The following is a 21,603-nucleotide window of genomic DNA, read 5'->3' as shown; positions in this document are numbered from 1 at the left end:
TTGAGAAACTGAGGTCAAGCGCTGGAAGACTCTTCACAAAGCCTGTGGCCATTTCTCCCTGGAGCAGACTCCAAGCACGGGTTAAAAAAAGGCAGGCAATTCAGTGGCTTCTGAAAGGGCAGCTAAGCCCAAAGGTAAACAGGACAGGGCCTGGGTGCAGTGGCCCGTTATCACCAGTATCTCCAGGAAGCTAGCGGAAGGCTCTGGGCTTGGCTTCTGACGATGAAGCAGCCCGAAAAATCTGATGGCATCTTACTGAATTCAAGGCCAAGAAGCAAAAATACGATTGAGAACAGAGGGTTCTTTCAGTCCCAGTGTTCACTCAGGTATGCACATGCTCTAGAAACCTGCCCCCAGGGTCTACACTACACACACACACACACACACACACACACACACACACACACACACGCCTGCGTTTAGTGCTGTGGCTTTGAGCTCATTTCACCAGCGCCAAGGTCCGTCCATGTCCCCTCATGCACAGGAGATGGTCTTGCCTTTATTTTTCTCACATCTGCCCTGCAGACTGCTCTCTTTTCTCTCCCCTCACCCCTCACCTCTCATCTCAGCCCTCATCTCATGAGGGAGCACTTCACCCCTGTCCCTAGGGCACATCCTGACCAGCCCAGCAGTACTGCCGTCCCCTGGAGATGGACACACCACCAGAGGCAGAGGACCACCGCCACTGAGTGAGAACCACCAGGCACCAGGCAGCCTGCCTGCTCTTCCCGGCACCCCTCCTGACTATGACCCCCCCCCCCCAATAGTATTCCTACTTCACAGACAAGGGGAAGGAGACTTAACGTGTCTGTGGGCACATGATTTAAAAAGGCTGGCCAAGCTCTCTCCACCAACCTGCACATTTTCCCATGCGGGTCAGTTCTGTCCTGCCACCTGTGTCACCAGTAGTTCAGTCCTGCCTACCTGTGTCACCATTTCGCTCCTCTTCTATGCCAGATCACAAGTCACATAACAGCCCCATGAGACTCAGTAACGATTCCGCATAATAGAACACGCCTCGCTTACAACATATTGCAACAAAGAATCACTCATTGCTCTGAAGCTGTGCTGTGCAATACGGTGGGTGACCACTAGCCACAGGTGGCTACTTAAATGTAAATGAATTACAATTGTATAACATTTCAAATGCAGTTCCTCAGTTGCATTGGCCACATGTCAGGTGCTCAGCAGCTACGCAGGGCCAGTGGCTGCCATGACACACAGCACAGAAGTAGAGTGCTTCCCTAATCCCGGGAAGTCCCACCGGCCAGCATGGCTCCAAGTGATTTAAAGATGGATCTTGGGCAATCCAGCAGTATCTTAGGGCCTCAGGGTGGAGTCATGTTAGCTGTTCAGTCTACGTGGAAATCCCATCGCTCTGAGCATCAGCCTGGAAAACTCCACATCTTCCCCTATGCTGGAGGGGTGCCATGAAAGGTAAAAAATAAAACTAAAGGGAAGCAAGGATACGGAAGGGAAAGTGGATAAACTTATGTGACAGAGGTTAAAAACATGGTGAACAACTTTAGATCTCTGCGTCTCTTGATGTTTAAATATTATCATGACCACGGTGATTTTTCATTCACTCCCCCAAGCCAAAGAGTGGGTGGAAACACTGTAATATAATGCGCAGTGAGGGCCCTGACCAGTTCTGGCTCTTACATACTTGCTGACCCGGGAGTTTCCCCATCGCCAAGATGATATCACATTCTGCCTACCTAAACTCTCCAGGCATTTGATATTTGTTTGATGGAGGGTAGATCTCAGCTCTTAGAGGATTTTCCAAACAAATGAACGAATATGCTTGATGCCTGAGCTATGAAAATCTTATTTTTCACAACTCCCTTTGTTTGCTCACTTAATTTGACATTTTATTCCCCTCTCAGAAGAGTATACTAGTCCCCTTGTTTGAGCTGTGTGGACATTATTGCTTAACTATGCTTCTCTGGTATAAAGCTCAGAGTAACTTTCAACGTTTTCTCAATCTCTACCACCCCCTTAACAAAAACAAAAACAAAAAAAACAACTCTGTGTGTAGGCACCAAATTAGAGAAGTTTGGCTTGTTAGCATTAAGCAACAATTCCTTCCAACACTGATACCATGGTCAAGGACACTAGACGTGGGTGCAGATCCAGGCTCTGTGCCTGTGACCCAAGGATCTACTACTTAATGCCTGGTGACAACACTTCAGCCACCCCTTGCCCCCCCAGGGGTGTCCTGTCACATCTGTGGCGTTTCCCCTCTGGGACTTTGCTCAAATGGTTCTCAAGAGTTTTAGTGCCTCATTTTCACATCTGAAGGAGTAGCCAAGGATCACTACGCACCTTGGAAAGGCTCCAAGATGAAAGACAGAGACCAAAACAGGCACAGGGCAAAAAGAAACAGGCCATAATGCAAGGAAGGAAAGAAAAGTGCAGGGGGAAAAAGAAATATCCTCAGAATGACAAGAAAAGGCACTGAATTAGTGAAGCAAAACGATGCTATAAAAAAGGAACGAACAACAACAACAACAACAACAAAACTCTTAGAAACTAAATGCAAAACAGATAAGTTTAGCAGCAGGTGTGGTAGGTACAGCCGGGTGATCGCCTATGAAGTATCAGCAAAAGACAAACAGTTGTAAGATGAGACCGGAAAGGAGGTTACCCCAACAGGAGTTCCTGTAAAAGAGAACGGAGAAAATGGTGGGGAGGGGAAAAACTCAGAAAGTTTTCCCAGAATTTTTGGACACATGTTTCCAGATCAAATGAACCTAAAGCTTCTGGAGAGAAAAAGCAGATATTATATTATACAAGATGGTGAAAATACACAAGGCATCACAATTCTCAAAGCAATCCTGAAAGCGAGAACAAAGTGGGGAAAAAAATGCCTTTAAATTGTGGTAGAAAACAGTTTTTAGTCGTATTTTTTTGGTATTTATTAGTTTTTTTCTGAATAGGTAATACTGTCACATGGTTCAGATATCAAGAGTATGAAAAGTCATACTTGAGGAAGCTGCTTCCACTGCTGCCCACACACTCCCTTTACAATGTCCCACGGCCAGTGTTTCTTTATGCAAATGCAGGCACATTACAGCCTTCCTCACAGGGACAGCAAGCTGTTTTCACTTTTTGCACATGGATTTTTTTCAGCTAACAATGCATGCTAGAAATCATTTCAAAGAATACATAGAAATCTCTGCCATTCTGTGGAAAACTATTTTTAACCTAGAACTCTATACTCCACCAAACTATCAATTAAGTACGAAGGTAGAATAAAGACGTTTCCAGAAATGCAAACACTTGGAAAAGGCATTCTCTCTCAGAAAGGTACTGAAGAATGTGCGGCAGCAAAATGAGATAATAATTCAAGAAAGAAGACAATATAGAATCCAGCAAGTAGGGATCCAACCATGACGACCAGTGGCAAAAGGAATTCTCAGAACTGTCGCAAAGGGATTGACAGCTGCAGCAAACCCTGAGGGCACCCAGAGCAGACTGGATCTAGAGGACAGAGGTCACCAGGGGGTCCATTTCCAGGAGGCAATAACATGGAATTGATAGATTATCTGATTTATTTAATCTCGTAGGAGATAGTATTGTGAGGGGTTCTTTTGAAAAGTTTGCAAAGAATTAGGTGTGATAGATGCGTAAAGAGCAATTGAGGAAACAGAAATAATTAACTCCAGGAAAAACAGACATGTCCACCACTGCTAGCTGGCTCTGCAGTTGACACTGAGGTGTCCTGTCATCATCACCAATGACATTTACTGGGCATCTACTATGTGTCAGGCATGGTTCTGAGGGCTTTTCATGAAGCATCTCTTTTACCCTCATGGGCAGTGTGAGACGTGTACTCTCAAGTTTTCCCATCTTACACATGGGGAAACTGAGGTACAAAGTGGTTAAGTAACTTGCTCTAGGTCATGGAATAAGTGACAGAGTCAGGATTTGAACCCAGGAAATCTGACTCTAGCACCTATACCCTTTCCAGTCTGTTGTTCTGCCTGTAATTATTTATTTTACCTAAAATGACAATGTCACTATGGTGTGAAGATGAGGAGAAAGGCCAGTGGGGAGAGGGCCTGAGCTGGACCCACGAAGAACAAGCCCTCCTCCAAACCAGGAGCCAGCAGAGAGCATGTGAAGTTGAGAAATCAATAAACAGTGCAGGCGCATATTCCGCATAGACCTGGAGAGAATCACCGGATCACTCAGGGTCCCGTAAGGCCATCCAGCACTTGGCTCTTACCGAGTGACATGAGAAGCCCTGGAGAGTTTTAATCAGAGACGTGACATGATCTGACACAGTTTAAAAGGCTCACCCAGCTGCCGAGTGGAGAATGGCCTGAGAATATGGGACAAGGGTAAAAACACGCATTCCTTCAATTAAATAAAAATTAGTTTTTTAAAAGATGAGAGAATGAAAAAACAAAAAAAGACAAGAGACATACCGTGTTTCCCCAAAAATAAGACCTAGCCGGACCATCAGCTCTAATGCGTCTTTTGGAGCAAAAATTAATATAAGACCCAGTCTTATTTTAATATAATATAAGACCAGGTCATATATCATATAACATAACATAACATAACATAACATAACATAACATAACATAACATACTGGATATAATATAATATACTGGATATAATATAATATAATATGATACTGGGTCTTATATCAATTTTTGCTCCAAAAGACGCATTAGAGCTGATGGTGCAGCTAGGTCTTATTTTCGGGGAAACACGGTAGTAAGGCAGAGAATATCAAACTCTCCCATGAAATGTTATACCTGATGGCTCTGAGGTCAGCTGGGGACAACAGTCCCAGAGATGGGAAGCAAGCTGGCTTGACTGGAGGACAATGACTGGAGCAGGGCCTTGGATGGAGCCAAATACCTGATCCGGGAAGGAGCCTGGATGGTGAACTGGCACCTCGTAGTTACGAGATGACCGTGGGTAAGTCACTTAGCATCCGCAAGCCCGTTTCTCTAAGTCAAACACAGATACATGCACCTCCTCCGATGGACTTAATCCAGTTGTGGGAGTGAAGTTTCTGGGAGGGAGCCCCTGGCACACGTCGGACTTAAGTGCAGCCTCAGTTCCCATCTCTCCCCTTTCCAATCCGGTACCCTCACCATGCTCCTGGGCGACAGGCTCAGCGGGAATCCAGGTTCCCTGATTCCCATCGTACCGTGCAACCTCTTCCTGGCATCCACATACAAACCACAGCCCTAACCACAAAACCAGCGAATCACAAGGTTCACTCAGAAAAGGGAGAGGGGACAGCTGGCTCTGTGGTAGAAATAGCTGTGGGTGGGGCTCCAGCCATCAACGGCCAGTGGGACTGTCCACAGCTGAGTTCGTGATTCCATCTCCAACCAGAAACATCTTGTTGGAAATCATGGAAACACCCAAGGTCACGGGCGCAGTGTTTGCAATTTCCCCTGACAGCCCAGAGGGTGATAAAAGTCTGCCTGGAATGCTTGTCCTGCCACATTCCTAATGCTCATTGATGACATATGGAGATGTGTGTGAGTCTGGGGAAGATGAGCTACGGAAGGGCCCGAGTCCCTGCCGGCGCTGTGCTAGGACGCGGGCAGGACAGTGCCTCCTGTGAGCAGTCACTCTGAGCAGTGCCAGCGGTTAACGCCCTCCCCTCTTCCCACTGCCCCCTTCACATACCACTGGCAACACTGGATGACATCACCCAGTCAGTGGCCAGCCTCAGAAAAGCAAATTCATCCGGAAGAAAGGGCATAAAAGTCACAGTTGAAATGAACTGAAATAGGCTGTAGCAAGAAGACCATGTTCAGGGAAATGCTGGCTGTGTGTCATCTCACCAGAGGGCGGGGGACGGCCCCAGGACACTAGGAGTGTGTGTCCTGCCCGCCGGGCTCACTCCTGGACTGCACGTCAGAGGAGCCGGACCGGCTGAGAGACAGCCACAGGAAGGTGGAGGGGAGGGCCCAAACTGGACCACGCTTTGGGGGCCCTTCTGAAACAGAACTTGTGTGCCCCGGCCCCTACTTAGCCCTCGGATGGTCTTGAGGCTTAAGGAGAAGAGACACAGTCCCTCAAGACAGGCTGATCTCTGAGGGCTCTTTGGGAAGGACAGGGGGCAAGGGACAGCAAAATGAAAGGGGGACTCAGGATTAGAATGTCCTATGTTTATGGGACTCCCCAGAATGAGGCATTGGGGTTGTCCTGAGTTGGGGTCCCCAGAAGCAGAGCCTGAGGCAGGGGTTTGGATGTGAATGATGTGGGGGAGTGGTGCCAGCAGAAAGGGAGTGACGGAGCCAGGGAGGAGGTGACCTCAGCTAGAGTTAGCCCTCAGCTGACCCCACGGAGGTGGCAGGTGGTGTGAACTGCAGCACCGAGCTGGCTCCACCATGAGGCAAAGGGACAGGGCTTTTGGAATCCGCCTCCCCTCCCCCGCCCCTGTCCTCAGAGCAGCATGAGCACCGGCCAACAGGGGGGATCTGTGGGGAGCCTGTGCCCAGAGGACATTGTCGCAGTGGGGCCATCATGGAGAGGAAGCTATGGGAACAGTCAGCGGGAGGCGCACAGCGTGAGGAAGGCACAGGGACCTGGCTCCTGTGGTCACTCGGGATGAGGAACTCACAGCAGCATCCAAAGGACCTGCAAGGCAGCCTGCACGTTACCGCTTTTGTTTTGTTTTGTTTTGTTTTGTTTTGTTTTGTATCTGAAAGGCGTTCTCCATTTTGAGAGGAATACTTTGAATTGCCTGTTGTGAGAGCATTGTCAGTTTACTCAGCGGCAGAGTGCTGAGAGAGAGGTTTGGGGTGCTACCAAAAACCATTAGCAGAAAGTGAAAGGTGGTAGGAGAGAAAAACCTATCTGCCTTCAGAACAGCTCTGCCCCATGTGAGAAACACTGCTCACGCCTCCCGTGGCCATGGGCTCTCAAAGTGCTTCCTGGACCTTCGTCCTGACAACATCTCGCCCGAATTCCACCTCAGACAAGAGTGAAAAACAAGCTACTCATGCTAATGCACCTACAATGTTTTAAATCTGCAACTCCATTTACTACAAGCTTGCCCTAGTTAAACCACACTGGAACTGCACAGAGACCGTGTTTTCTCCAAAATAAGACCTAACTGGAAAATAAGCCCTGGCATGATTTTTCAGGATGACATCCCCTGAACATAAGCCCTAATGCGTCTTTTGGAGCAAAATTTAATATAAGACCCGGTCTTATTTCCCGGAAAACATGGTAGAAAACTTATACTGTTTTGCTCTCCTACCCAGGGAATCCAAGCCCTGTGCAGGGAGAGCGGAGCCCCCCACCAGGCCCCTGCAAACCCCACTCTCCTCCTGCCAATCTGGGCTCCCGCAGAACTGGGACTGACCTCCCTGGCTGGTCAGTGACCAGCTCTACCTGGAATTCTCCACGCAGCATCAAGTGCACATTCCCGGATGCCCGACCCACATCCACACAACCCGCCACTGTCTTCAGTGCTCCCCAGGTTTCATTCAGGCCCCCCGCCCCCCTCAAATGCTTCAGATCAGTAGACTCCCCCAGTTCCAAGGCGGGTGTGACTGGTCACAGGATAGGACCCCCGCCCGCTTGCCACAGGGACTGGTGTGGGTCCCTGAATCACCTGTCCTTGTCCCAGGAGCTCAGGAGCAGCCCAGGTGACACGTGGAGGTTTGTCAGGGAAGATGCTCTCAGGAGAGAGACGGGTGTGGGCTCATGAGGGGCAGCCTGGGAACACAGCAGCCAGTCTGCCAGAAGCAAGCCACCCTGAGGATGAGGCCACCTGCAGAGGACAGCCCTGCAGAGCCAGCTGCTGGGCTGCTGTGGTGAAGGGGCGCCAGCGATGCCGGTGGGGCATTCGCACTGGAGCCAGTCTGGGTCGGGGTTTCGGCCACCTCCTCCAGGATGCCCCCTCTGATGGCCAGGCCAGTCCCAACATCAAGTTGTAACTTTCATTCCCAAACCTCTCAAACACACTATCCATGCCCTTTTTATGTCCTGTCTCTTCCCGTCGTCTGTTATTATCATTGATCTACAGGTTCAGACCCCTTTTGGCCCCAACTCCTCGAGGGCAGACCCTCCTCGGGTATCTGCTGAATCAATAAGCAAAATAAGAACGTACCGGACTTAAGACAATTCTGTTCATTTTTATAAGAACTCACAAGAATGCGATGGTGAACATTTGCCATTTGAATAGTGATTCTAATTTTCACAGTTGGGAAATGTAATTCAATGTGTGGTAAAGCATACAACACCGCACCTGCTCCCTCCAACACTGTCAATCCGTGCCACTCAGCAAATGTAACAACCAAATCTGCACTTGGCTTTACTGTGCAGATGTACGTGTGGCTGGTTCTCAGTTTCCCTACTTACCCACTCCACGTATGTACTCATTTTCTTTAATGCCGGGATTTCACGTTCCCCATTTAGAAGTGAGAAAATGGAGGCCGAGTGTATTGAACACCTCACTTCCCTGGGACGGCACAGCCCACGAGGAGCTGTGTCGTTTCCAAGCCCAGGTCTGAGCCCAAGTCTGAATTTGTCACCTCCAGTTGTGTCTCCCTGGCTGATGGGCAGGGCCGTGGCTTCCCAGTGACACAGGACCTCAGGCTGCCAACCCGGGGGGCATGCCCTAGCCTTTCCTTTCAATCTGTTTTGTATAAAACCCAGCAGATATGAGGTAGACTTGGGGACCTCTCATTCTTCTCATTCCTTTGTCCCCAAACCATCGACGGACAGACGAGGCCCATGGGTCATGGGTCATCTCTGGCCTCCCAGTGGTCTTATGGCCGAATGCATACATAAATGCTTGTCTTCAAAGGGGGGATTATATTTAAGCTACTGCACTTAGCAAATGTCTATATTTAGCCAGTGTACTTGAGGCACCTTGCACTTTTTAATTTTTTAAAAAATATTAATGAATGTAGCAGACCCTGAGGAGTACCCACAAGGCACCTGGCTCTGTGCTGAGCTCTGGGGATACAAAAGTGAGACATTGCCCGCCTGGGTGTCACCTTCTGCAGGGGGACAGACAGGTGATCAAATAACGCTGAGGCCATCTGACTACCACAGCAGGTGTAGGGGGCAGGACCCGAGGAACCCAGGAGAGGCAGGGAGGCTCTGCCTGGGTGATGGAGGTCTCACAGAGGGCACTCATCTACCATGGGCTTTAAGGGATAAATAGGAGTTTGCCCGAAAAGCCCTTTTCCTTCTCACACAGAGAAAAACAAAAATCTTCATTCATTTAGTGTTCCGCAAATACCGATTGACAGTCCAATGTCCATAAAAGCAAAATGGGGTATTTAAATTGGAAACACCTGAGAACTGGTTCTAGCGCAGACTCCACAAACAGCTGACTGAGGCAACCCACACCACAGCCCAATCGCCTGGAAGTTTTTCCACGTGAGAACAATGATCTGTGGACTAACTCTCCCTCACAGCCCAGCGCCTGGAAACGGGTGTAGAGGAGGTTTGCACTGCATCTGCGCGTGCCTTCTTTCTAGTTAGCACGCGTGCGCACACACGGTGCACAATTTAAAAGCTACAAAAGGGTGAACCCTGAAACCTCAGGCTTCCTTTGTCCACCCCAGGCCCAAGGAATGGCTCCCCTTCCCCAGGGAGCTGCTGCTACCATCTGCTGTGCGTCTTTCGTCTCTCGGGATGTCACGGGTTTGTTCAACCTTCAGGCTGATTCCTGGTGGGAGAAGCGGCACGTGTATGGATAGACATGCACACCGTGCGTGCTCCTTTAATCTAAGGCACGGAAAGTTCCTCGCCGACCCCACTGCAGTAAACTCTGCTCAGGAAACTTTGATGTGCCTAGACCCGTTTTCAGGCTCGGTCCAGAAACAAGAGTCGCAGTGACCCCAAGTTCATGCCCAAGCTGCACCTTGTGTGACAATCCACGACAAATGGTCACCAACAGGGGCAAGGCCATTTCGCCAGGACCATGTGGCCTCTGGGGACGTCCACGAGCCTCCAGGGTCGGGCCTACAGCACCCCCACATTGCGGCACAACAAAGCGGGGCGCTCGCCCCTACCGGCCCGGGCCACCTTGCGTCAGGGGCGGCGCCCCCGCTCCGAGCGCCGAGGGGGGCAGCGGACGAAGGGATCCGGGGACAGGGGTGGGGTCAGTGTCGCCGGCTCGCCCCGGGGACGGAGGACCGGCGCCCGGCCTGCCTAGCGCCTCACCCGGGGCCCGCGTCCCCGCCCACGCCCCCGCGGACGGACAGACTGACCGACGCCTGACAGCTGCCGCGGCCACCCCAGCATAACGGACCGGCCCACGCTCACCTCGCGCGCGATCTGGTTCAGCGCGTCGTCCTCCGCGGTCAGCCGCTCCCGGTTGGGGAGCCGCTTGCGCCCCGCGCCCTGGGTGCCCATGTCCATCGGCCGCGCCGCCCGCTGCTGCCGCGGAGCCCGCCGCTCCCGCCTCTCGCGCCCCCGCCGCTCCGGCAGGCCCTCTCCGCCCCTCCCTCCGCCGCGGCGTCATGGCGTCAGCGGGCGCGGGCCGGGGACGCGGGGACGCAGGGGAACGGGGCTGAGCGCCGGGGGCCCGCAGGGATGTCAGGGGCTGGGGACGCGGCGGGTAGGGGGGCGCGGGAACGCAGGGCGGGGGGCACAGGGACACGCCAGGGACCGCGAGCATGGGGATGGCGGGCGGTTTGGGATGGCTGGGGGTCGGGGGCGCGTGGGCGCGGAGGTGACGCGGGCTGTGAGACGCCGGTGGGCGGCGGGGGCGAGGGACCCTGGATGCTTGGGGCGCCGAGTGGCAGGGTCGGCGGGGTCGCGGGCCCTGGAGGGTGAAACCCTTCCTCTCCCCCTCGCTAACCATGGAACCGCCCGCCCCAAGGCCATGCCGATGGAGATGGAGCAGGGACCTCGCGGGGCCGTGGAGGGCTGGCGGTGATTGGGTTTCAGAGAGGGGTTTGCGCGGAGGGGTGGCTGCAGAGACCAGGTTCAGACCTGCACCCGAGTGAGTCCGAGTCCGGCTGTCATAGATCGGGGTGACAGCTAGGCTCTGGGGTCAGGACCAGGGGCGTTGAGATCTGTCTCTGCTACCAGGCCCTGTGACCTTGGCCGGCCTCCGGAGTCTTACACTGCGTTAAGAATCCCGTATTCTTCTTAACATGCATATCCTCTGTGAGTTGTCACTTCACTCCTGTGTCCCCAGCCTGACACACGAGCTGCTCTCAATAGTTGTTGAAAAAGAAGTGAATTTGTCAGAGCTTTACCCTCCACACTCTAAAGGTGGATTTAAAAATAACTTGGAGAATCAGGTAAGGTTTGCAAAACTATCCTCTTCCCGTTGCTTGGGGTACAGGAAAAACATACTAGAACCTCCATGCATATGTATTTTAAACTAAAAATAAGAATGTTATATGTCAAATATCGATACATAACCCCATGTGCTATGTCACAATGGAGCATAAGGCCCAGCAGTGGCATTCTCTCTCATTACGTCATTTTCAGAAATTTTTGATGTATTTGCAAGAACCAGATGAAATGGATTTGTGGATTATAGAACCTAGTTTTAATTAAAACTCCAAGAGTAGACAAATGGCTTCAAAGGATTGAAAAGATTCTCAAGAAGGTAAGTCCCCCCATGCCACAAACAGACAAGAAACGAGAGGTGTTTCTTCAAGGGGAAGCATTTATGTCAGTGACCTCACTATAAGGTTATTAGATGTGAGGAGAACAGTTAATCACCAAACACAGTTTGAAACATGAATTCACATGGCCTATCCTTAATGATTGATCTCATTTTAAATGGATTTGTGCCTTATTAACTGATGATTGACAGAGTGTAACATAATTTATACATAAATAAATATACAAATATTCGGGGGCTATTTGAGTCCCCGATTGAGTCCATAGTAAGAGAAATAAATAAATAAAAATAAAGTGATTCTTAAATTTGTGGGGATTGTAAACTTGAGAGTCTGGTGAAAGCTGGATTCCTCCTCTCGCTGAAAAAGGGAGAGCACATGAACAGGACATTTGAGTACAATTTTAAAGGGTGATACTTTGAAATCCATCCGTGGGCCATCTGACTCCCATTCTGTACTGTCCCCATTTGAGCCTTCCTACTTCCCTAAGCCAGGATAATCTTCCAAATACACTTTGGTAATGCCGCACACTTCAAACTGCAGAATGGCTCCATAATGGCGATTGCAGCACTTCTGGAGAGCCCCAAGAGGTATGAATGTGTCACTGGTAATTTGTGACTCGTGATAGTTAATACGTTGGATAGTTAGTTGCTGTAAGTGTACTACCATAATAATTTCATCCTCACTGAGTGCTACCCAATGAGAGGAATTTGGCATAAACGAAGTGTGTTGGTAGGAGGATGTCTCACTCAGGGGAATGACGTGCCATGTGTGTCTCCGGAGAAAAGCTGAGGGTGGCTGTGCTGCAGACAATGCCAGCTCCTTAGCCAACCCCTTTGAGCAGCTCCCTCAGAATAGCATTCTTGAGACCAGGGACCAAGATTCTCTTTTCATCTCCCAAAGAGCCTTGTTCAAGGTTACGGACCCATGGGGTTTAGAAAATGTATGTGGCTTGACTGAATAGAGCCTTTTCATAAGGTGCTATGTAAAATAGGATGTGAAAACCAATTTTCTTTCTATTTATGGAAGGGAAATGCTACAAATACATATTGATGAGCAACAGAATCAGTTTTTTTCATAGCATGGAATTAATAACTAGTAATTCAATTGGTTTTAAAAACAGGTGACAGAGGACTTTTAGCTTCTAGCAATGGAGATCAAACCCATCAAAGTAAACGTCCCACCAATAACAATCATAAACCTCAAACAAAGTATTAAAAATAGCCATTGGCAGGCACTGGAGAGGAATCAAAAGCAGGTAGAGGCTAGGGTGGATATAAGCTTTGGATTAAGACATCTACTTCCTCAGAGGACATTCTCCAGTCTTCCAGGTGTACTGGGAATAGAATGCAAGACTTACTGAACTGAGGAGTTGGACGTTAGGGTTTGGGACTGTAAGTACGGCTGGAAACTTAGTGAGAAAATCCAAGAAAAGGGCGATACATAGAGAGTTGAGCCTTTGCATGCTGACTTAGGCAGAATCTATGGCTGAGTCCTGAACTATGCACGTGTGGGGGCGAGATTCCAAGAAACCCAGAAGAAAGCAACAACTGGAAGTCTGAAAGAGTCGAGCAGAGATTCCAGCAGCTGCCTAATGCCGAGGAGCTAAAGTTAGGAGTTCAAGTTCTACTAAGTTAGAGGGTCTTGGCTAATACTTTAACTCCCTGCTGGAACCAAATTCAAAAGTCTTCAAAAGAAAACAATAGAATCCAGAATCTTTGAAGTGTATTGCCCCCTATGTCCAGTATACAATAAAGAGTTACTAGACATAAGAAGAATCAAGAAAAGGAGACTCATAGACAGAGGAAAAATAATCCTTTGGGAAAGATTCATAGATGATCTAGTTGTTGAAATTAGCAGACAAGTAGTATAAAATAACTGTGAGAAAGATGGACATAATGGCTGAAGAGAGAGGGAATTTTAGGAAAGATGTGGGGAACCCTAAAATGAACCAAATAGAAATTTAGAACTGAAAAATACAATATTTGTAATTAAACATTCATTGACTAATACTAACAATAGATTGGATAATGTAGAGAAAAAGATCAGTGAATTTGAGGAATGGTTAATAAAATTACCCAAACTGAAGGACAGAAAAAGAAAAAAAAACATTAAAAAAAAAAAAAAAAAAAGACGGGTCCAGTCTATCATAGTTCTATCATAGTGGTCACTTGATTTTGACAAAGACACCAAGATAATTTGCTGGAAAAGGAGAGTCTTTTTTTTTTCTTCTTCTTCAAATAGAGCTGGAACAACCAGATATCTATAGAGAAAATAAAGTTTGAGCCTTACCTTACACCATACACAATAATAAGTCACAATAGATTTTAGACTTAAACTCAGTAGCTAAAACTATAACATTTCTAGAAGAAAATGACAGGTGGCAGGGTGAAAAAGGTGAAGGCACTGAGAGAGTCTCAAAGATACCCCAATCTTTTCTTCTAAAAGATTTCTTAAACAGTATACAAAAGGCACAAATCACCGAATACAAAATTGATCAATTGGATTTCATCAAAATTTAAAATTGCTGCTATTTAAAAACTGCCTTATTGGTTGTGGGAGGGGGGGGTAAAAAAGGGGAAGGGATTAAGAGATACAAAATGGTTGTTACACAGTAGTCATGGGGCTGTAGGGAATAGCATAAGAAATATAGTCAATAATATTGTAATAACTACCGTGTTTCCCCGAAAATAAGACCTAGCCAGACAATCAGCTCTAATGCGTCTTTTGGGGCAAAAATTAATATAAGACCCGGTTTTATTTTACTATAATATAAGACCCGGTCTTAGTTAATATAAGACCGGGTCTTATATTAATTTTTGCTCCAGAAGATGCATTAGAGCTGATTGTCTGTCTAGGTCTTGTTTTTGGGAAGCACAGTATGTATGGTGTCAGATGGGTACTAGATTTGTTGGGGTGATAGATGGGAGGGGGTTAGGGGCAGTGTGAAAAAGGTGAAGGCATTAAGAAGTACAAATTGGCAGTTACATAAATGGTCATGGGATGTAAAGCATAGGGAATATGCTCAATGATACGGTAATAACTATGTATAGTGCCAGGTGGGTACTAGACTAGTCAGGGGGATCACTTCTTAAATTATATAAATGTCTGACCACTATGCTGTACAGCTGAAATTAATGTAAACTAATAAAAAAGATGAAAAAACTGCCTTATGACAATGAAAACATGATCCATAGACTGGGAGAAAATACCCATAATACGTAGATGTCTATCCAGAATATATAAAGACTTCCTACATGAATAAGAAAAAAGATAAATAAGTCATTTACATAATGGGCAAGAGATCTGAAGACGTGAGCAGACACCTCCTATTCGAGGAGACACAAATGAGCAAAAGTTCATGGAAAGGTGCTCATCATCCTTCTCAGCGTGGGAGAGTTTGCAAATCAAACCACAGTAAGATGCACTTCACACCCGTGGGAATGTCTGCAACTGAAAAGACAGATGAGACCAACTGCTGGTGAGGACGCTGAGCACCTGGAACGCTCAGGCACCGAGCGTGAAAGGTAACACTGTGCAGTCACTTGGGATTGCTGTTGGGGAATTTCTTAGAAACATAACCTTGCCTGTGATTCAGTCATTCAAGGCCTCGGCATTTTCCCAAGAGAAATGAAAACACAGCGATAAAAAGACATGCACGGGAATGCTCATGCTTGGGAAATGAACACATCCCAGAGCCCATCAGCAGGTGAGTGGGTAAGCACATAGTGTCGGTCGCTGTAATACTCCCGCTAACGTACTCGGCGATAAAAACTAACAACCCACAGACAGGCAACCACGTGGGCAAAGCTCCAAAGCATTGTGCTGTGTGAAAGTAGCCAGACACAAAATCATGCATATCGAATGATTCCATTTATGTGAAATTCTAGAACAGGCAACACTGAGCTGTGGGGATAGAATCAGAATAGCGGTTGCCTCTGGAGGGTGGGTGGGTTGACTATAAAGGGCCACAAGGAAATTTTGGATGATGAAATGTTCTGTATCCTCAGTGAGGGGACCCACCACCCAGGTTTACCTGGGAATAAAGGGTTTCCTGAGATGCGGGGACTTTCAGTTTTAAAACGGGTAGGCCCAGGGGAGCTGGGACCCGTCAGTCACCCTGCATTGTATGCACGTACACATTTGTTAAAACTCGAAGCATTTTGGCATGCACACTTAAAATTTGTGCATCTTATGATGTGTAAATTATACTTCAATTAAAAAAGAGTATTTAAAGATTGATGGTGGGAAAACAATTGACCCAATGAAAACACAAGCAGGCAGCAGAAGAGAGCACTGGTCCTTTCGGCAGCATATCAAACTCACAGTTTTAACATAATGACTGTTGGAAGGGCCGTAACTTAAGGCTGCCTAACACATCACTTACCACACATCACTTCCTCCAGGACGTGGAGACTCCAGGTAAGTAGGTGCTGTGAAGGGCTGTTAGGTGTTCAGAGTATTTGACACCTGTCTGCTGAGAGAGCGCAAGGGGCTGGAGTAGTTCCATCAGTGCCCCCCCCCCCACTTGTTGTGGGGGCTCAGATACTCGAGGCTCTTTTCCTGCAGATGGACCACAGGTAACCTCAGGGCGCAAAGATAAGGAAGTGATTCGCCCACAGTCAGGTGGGTTCATTGAGCCAGCGGGAAGGTGTCATGAAGCTCACTTAGTTTTCTCGGTCCCTGCCGGCTACTCACATTTCCCGTGGTCCTTTCTCCCTGTGAGCTTTACCATGCTCGTGGACAGTGGGCACCTAGAGCCCAGAGGACTGAGCCTGGGAATTGTGGGCTGTGTGTGTTTGGATTTGCCTGTTTCCATTTGACACCGCACATGCGATCTTCATTGTGGACAGGTCTGTGTGTGCCTGACAGTTTGCACACACAGGGCTTCTGTCTGGTGAGGTATCGGCAGTTACCATGCCCCCTCCTCTCCTTCAAGGTACCAGTTAGCTAAGACAGTTCTCCCTGGAGGGGTCACCGAATTTATGAGCCAAACGCCATCCCGATCAATTACTCAACCCCATCCCCCCAAAGCAGAATTTTAGCACAGATGTTTCAGCTCTTTTTCAATATTATAGGGAGATGCTTGCCTTATTTCTGGCAGTGGCTTTTAAGAGCGCTCTGTGTCCTCAGTTTGCCAGTTTTTAAATAGAATAAACATTCCACCAAGTTTTTGTTACACCGAATAATGCTCAAAGACTTTCTGGTGAGAAAAAACCTGGGAATTTCTTTACATTAAGACGGAACCAAACAACTGAAGACATCCCGGAGGGGCGTAAGGCTGGCATGGTCTTACCCTCAGCCGTGATGGGGGAGGGGCCAAGATGAAGTGCTCTGTGCCAGCAGCATCTAATTCTATTTTAGGAACATAAAAGAAACATAGTTTGCCACTTAATTCATTTGCATCCTGTGCTCAAGTGGAATTCTTTATACCCACATCCCCAGACACAGAACAGTGTATAAAATTTGCTACCAGCAGTTTGTGAAAGTCAGCTTTGCCTCAAGCAGAACAAAGTGTGTGGTTTTCTCCCTATGAAACACTTTTCTTACAGTAAAATGTAATCACAATGCAAGATAGGGTTGTTGGAACGATCAAAGTAAATAACAGCCCCTGTCAAGTGTCTGGCAGAGTCCAGGAGGCTGCAATGCACAATAGAGCACCTACTGTGCAGAATGTGTGTGTGTGGGGGGGATGAACAAGACACAGTTCTCATCTTCAGTGGGTCCCAAGGCAGTAAACGGTTTGATGAATCAAGTCCATAACCGTCGGAGCGTCTCGCTGGGACAATTAGGAAGAAACACTTGCTTTTGCAGATCGATTTGATTAATTCATGAGGGAAGAAACTAGCTGAGGAAAGCCCAGGCAGAACCCTGCACTGCAGCTGCGTATACACAGCGTCACGGGCCATGATTTCGCTGTCTTCAGGATGAAAGCGTTAAACCACGAAGGGTAGGGGACATGCCACTCCAAAATATGCCCCTTTGGCACGAGAACTATTCTGAGCTGATTATTTTGAGGAGCAGCAGACACAGGAAAAATTCAGAAAACAGTGGAAGTTGCCCTTTTTAAAGAGAAATTTACATGAATAAAGGGTATCTTCTTGTGAAAGGATGTCTCTTTCTGGGAATCAGGAGATGATTTTAAGTCATAAGAAGCTCTTATCAATGGAGAAGCCACTACGTGCAAACAGCCTTGCCCCCGTTTCCTGCGCTTTTCCTGCTAACCTCCCCACAACTGCACTCCCACACCTTTCTGTCTTTTGTCTTTAGCTGAAGATGGTATTTAAGCCGGTGGCTTGGGCCACTTGGGGAGTCACTCCTTTCCCCTGGGCTTCTCCCACATATACATGACTTATATATGTTAATAAACTCCTGTTTGTTTTCCTCTTGTTACTCGGCCTTTTATTACAGAGGTCTCAGCACTCAGAAGGGTGGAGGGAAAATTACTTTTGTCCCCCTATAGCCTGTATCCTTTCTAGTCCTGCCTCTCTGAGGAGGGGACTCTGGATCCTTGCTCAGCACCAGAGCTTAGCTGTTGATGGAAGGCCCTGGCGGCCCTGCTGGGACAGAGATGAGGTGCCCCCCTTAGAAGGAGGAGGGCCTCTGGCCTTGGGGAGGAGTGTGGGAGTGGGACCGGCAGTGACAGGGCTCAGGGATGGGCCAAGGCTGATCTCAGGAAGGAGGGACAGCCCTGCAGAACAAGCCCAGAGAAGGGGACGAAGCTGTGTTGGTGCCCCGCTGAGCTGAGAGAGGAAGACAAAGAAGAGACTGAGAGCTGGCCACACGTCACATCCGAGGGTATGATTGCGTGTGGTGTGTGTGTGTGTGTGTGTGTGTGTGTGTGTGTGAGTGTGTGCGCGCGCGTGTGTATGGGCTCACACATGTGGGATATGATCAACTCTCTGCTTCCCAGTCTTGGGCAAGAACTAGCTTGTCTTTCCGGGTGGTTGATGAATGGATTGTGGGGAAAACTGTCAAAATGCAGTATGCTCATTATTTCAGTTCCTAGTGTCCATTCACTCATTCACTCATTCACATAGCCACTGAATTCTGTGCGAGGTAAGGCTTCAGATGGGAAGCCTGACTCTTTTGTTTCTGCTTTTTTCATTTACCCACCAGTCATGAGTTCACTCACCAACTCAATTAATACTTCCCAAGTGTCCTCTGGGAATAAGATCCTCCTTTTGCAGAGTTCAAGGCCAGGCAAAGCCTTTGCTGGCGTGCCTTTCTCTCAGTTGTCTCGTTTCTTGTAGTTTTCGGGCTTCCATAGTTGCCATTGCCGCAGTCAGGAGCCTTCTGCTCTGGAAGCTCACCCCACCTCTGCTCCCGGTTGCTTCCTAGAAAGGTGTTTTCTGTGTCCTGTGGAGGGTCACCGGCTCCGTGGGCTGCAGGATTGAGGGACAAGAATCCTTCACAACCAACCTGGGGAGGAAGATGGGCACACACCTGCCCTCTGGCCTCCACGCTGGCATTTCCCCCAGTGCGCCCACTGGGGAGGAGGCACTACGTGCTTTTCACGATTCTGATGACTTCAGGGGCCTCCGCCCATGCCTTTGTAATAACATTTGTGTACTGCTGATGGGGCTAATTTAATTTGCCATTACTATTTAACTTTGTAAAGTTTTCTTTGGCCACCTCAATAGACACTAAACTCCCTGAGGGCATTTCTACATGGCCCCTTCAGTCTTTGGCGCAGTTCTGGGGTCCGGGAAGGTTTTTGATAACTACTTACTGTCTCAGTCCCGGAGGCGTGGGAATCCAGGTGGCCAAGGGTTGGCTCCTTCAGGAAGAATCTGCCACATGCCCCTCTCCTAGGTTCTGCTGGTGACCGGCAATTCTTGGCAGTCCTTGGACATGAATTTGGGGAACACTTTTCAACCTGGTACAAGCACCTAGAATCTAAAGTCCCCCTCTTGGTCAAATGACCTACACGAAAGCCGTCGGCTGACCTCACGAGTGCGTGCATGAAAAAGGGGTTCTCCCGGAAGTCACCTCACAGGTGACCTGATCACAAATTCCTAAGTGGGCGGGTCATGGTGGGAAGTCACACCTAGGCAGGTAGCTTCTTTAGTGAAAGGCTGATCTTTGCTTAAGCAGCCCTGTCCTTTGTTTCTGTGCAGCTACGTTCATACCTTTGCAATGCCTCTCTTCAGAACCCTCAGGGTGAGCACGTAATCTTGTTAACTGTCCTACAATCCAAACCCTGCCTGGCTTTCTCCTACCCCCATGTCGTCTTCCTTATGTTCCCTCCTTAATTCCAGATGCGTAAAATAAGCTGCAAACTGTCATTGTAATGAAGCATTTCTCTCAGTCTGTTGAGGTATTGCTTCCAGGTGCATCCTCGGTTTGGCTCAAATCAATTTGTGTAAACATTCTCTACACATCTGAACATTCTTACATTGACACATATTGATGACACCCAAGCTGTATGGCTTGAATGGATTCCTCCCAGAATTCCTATGTGGGAGTCCTAACCCCCATACCTCAGAATGTGACCTTATTTGGAGAGAGGATCTTTACACAGGTGACTGAGTTAGTGAGGTCATTGGGGTGACCTATCCAATAGGACTGGTGCCCTTATAAAAGGGGTATGTTTGGACATTGACACATGCACAGGGAGAATCCACGTGAAGATTGAGGCAGAGATGGAGGCGGTGCTTCTACAAGACAAAAGACGCCAACAAATGTAGAAGCGGGGGAGAAGCCTGGGACAGGTTCTCCCTCACGGCCTCAGGGAACCAACCCTGATGACACTTTGATCTTAGCCTTCTGGCCCTCAGACTGAGACAATAAATTTCTATTGTTTAAGCTGCCCAGTTTGCGGTACTTGGTATAGCAGACCCAGTACACTAATACACAGTGGTTGGGTGGGGAAGCACTTTTTATGGGCTTTCCCTATGTCTGGATCTTCCTTTAGTCTGCCTGGTTTCCTCTGAACGAGACTGAGCATTTTGGTGGAGTCTCCCTGATGTTTCCTGCGCACTCGCGTGCAGTGAACTTGTGGCACAGCAGTTTGTGGCCTCTGCTGTTGGTCCTGCCACCCACGGCTGCTCAGGAGACGAATGTAGCCTCTCCAGGGAGCCTGGAGGCTTGGGAGGGGTGGGAGGGGGGTGCTAGAGTGGGTCTGCTGCAGAGCCTTTCTTAGGGAGGTCAGCCAGGAATCCAATAAAAGCTTAGGAACCACGTAAGGAGGAAAAGGAAAGGAAATCCAACAGCTGGGGTGGGGGACCCAGACAATCCTTAGATACAAGCATCTCAGGTCTCAGATGTTTATCTGAACCGAGCTGAATTCCGGCCCCTTCCCCCTTGCCATCACTGTCAGCTTTGGTTTGTTTATAGGGGTTCCTGTGTGTGCCCCTGGCTGGGAACAAGGGTGAGTAATTTTATTGTCAGCATTGAGTGCACCTAAAAGTGGCCGAATAACTCAAGAAGTGAGTCATTTCCTTGACTCTGCCCTCCAGGTTATGGGTGTCCCTGAGTGGGGAACCACAGCTGCGTCAAAGCCTGCATTGTCCTGGAGCCTGTGGGCACAGATTCCCAGTCTGCCCTCCGGAACCGGCGCTGTGCCACTGGCTGGTGGTTTCTGGCAGCGTGTCCACTCTCGTGTCGAACCGCGGCTACTTCGAGTCTTTGCCAGTCTGATGTCCTGTTGTTGATCAGCGTCCGTACAAAGTGCTGTGTGTGCCTAGCGCACGTGATGATTCTGTTTGGGAGAGTCGCCTGCTCAGCCGTGTGTCCTCTTTCCTACTGATGCGTCAGCATTTTTATAAATGAAGGATTGTAAAGCAATATGTATACTGCAGTTACTCCCCCCAGGTTTTGTATGTGTTTTGGTTTTATTCATGTGGTTTTGCTGGATATACAGATGGTTTTAAGTTGCAGCTTGGTATTAATTCCCTCTGTGCTTTGGTTTCTGCATTAGACTGTCAGGTGTAGTGGTTAAGAAAGGGGTGGATTTGAATCCTGGTTCAACAGCTATTGGGAGCTAACTTTGAAGAACTCAGGTCATCCCTCTGA

The 21,603-nt window shown here is 48.4% G+C and overlaps 1 protein-coding gene across 40 annotated transcripts in view; it reads right to left on the bottom strand.

Annotated features, from left to right (window-relative positions):
• LRRFIP1 (LRR binding FLII interacting protein 1) overlaps positions 1 to 10,450 on the bottom strand; it is a 131,631-nt gene extending 121,181 nt beyond the window's left edge. For 12 of the 40 annotated variants that reach the window (XM_088794310.1, XM_088794307.1, XM_088794309.1 and 9 more), the window contains exon 1: positions 10,271 to 10,447. In XM_088794310.1, the coding sequence (XP_088650436.1) occupies positions 10,271 to 10,366 (96 nt within the window). In that variant the 5' untranslated portion in view covers positions 10,367 to 10,447. Of the gene's footprint in view, positions 1 to 10,270 lie in introns of all 40 variants that reach the window. The other 28 variants (XM_088794306.1, XM_088794279.1, XM_088794291.1 and 25 more) reach the window with 9 other exon arrangements.
• Positions 10,451 to 21,603: the final 11,153 nt, after the last annotated feature.

Source organism: Rhinolophus sinicus, chromosome 17 (genome assembly GCF_057876585.1).
Source record: "Rhinolophus sinicus isolate RSI-liver-muscle chromosome 17, RSI-T2T, whole genome shotgun sequence".
NCBI classification, from domain to species: Eukaryota; Metazoa; Chordata; class Mammalia; order Chiroptera; family Rhinolophidae; genus Rhinolophus; species Rhinolophus sinicus.
This window is presented reverse-complemented; position numbering and strand designations above follow the sequence as displayed.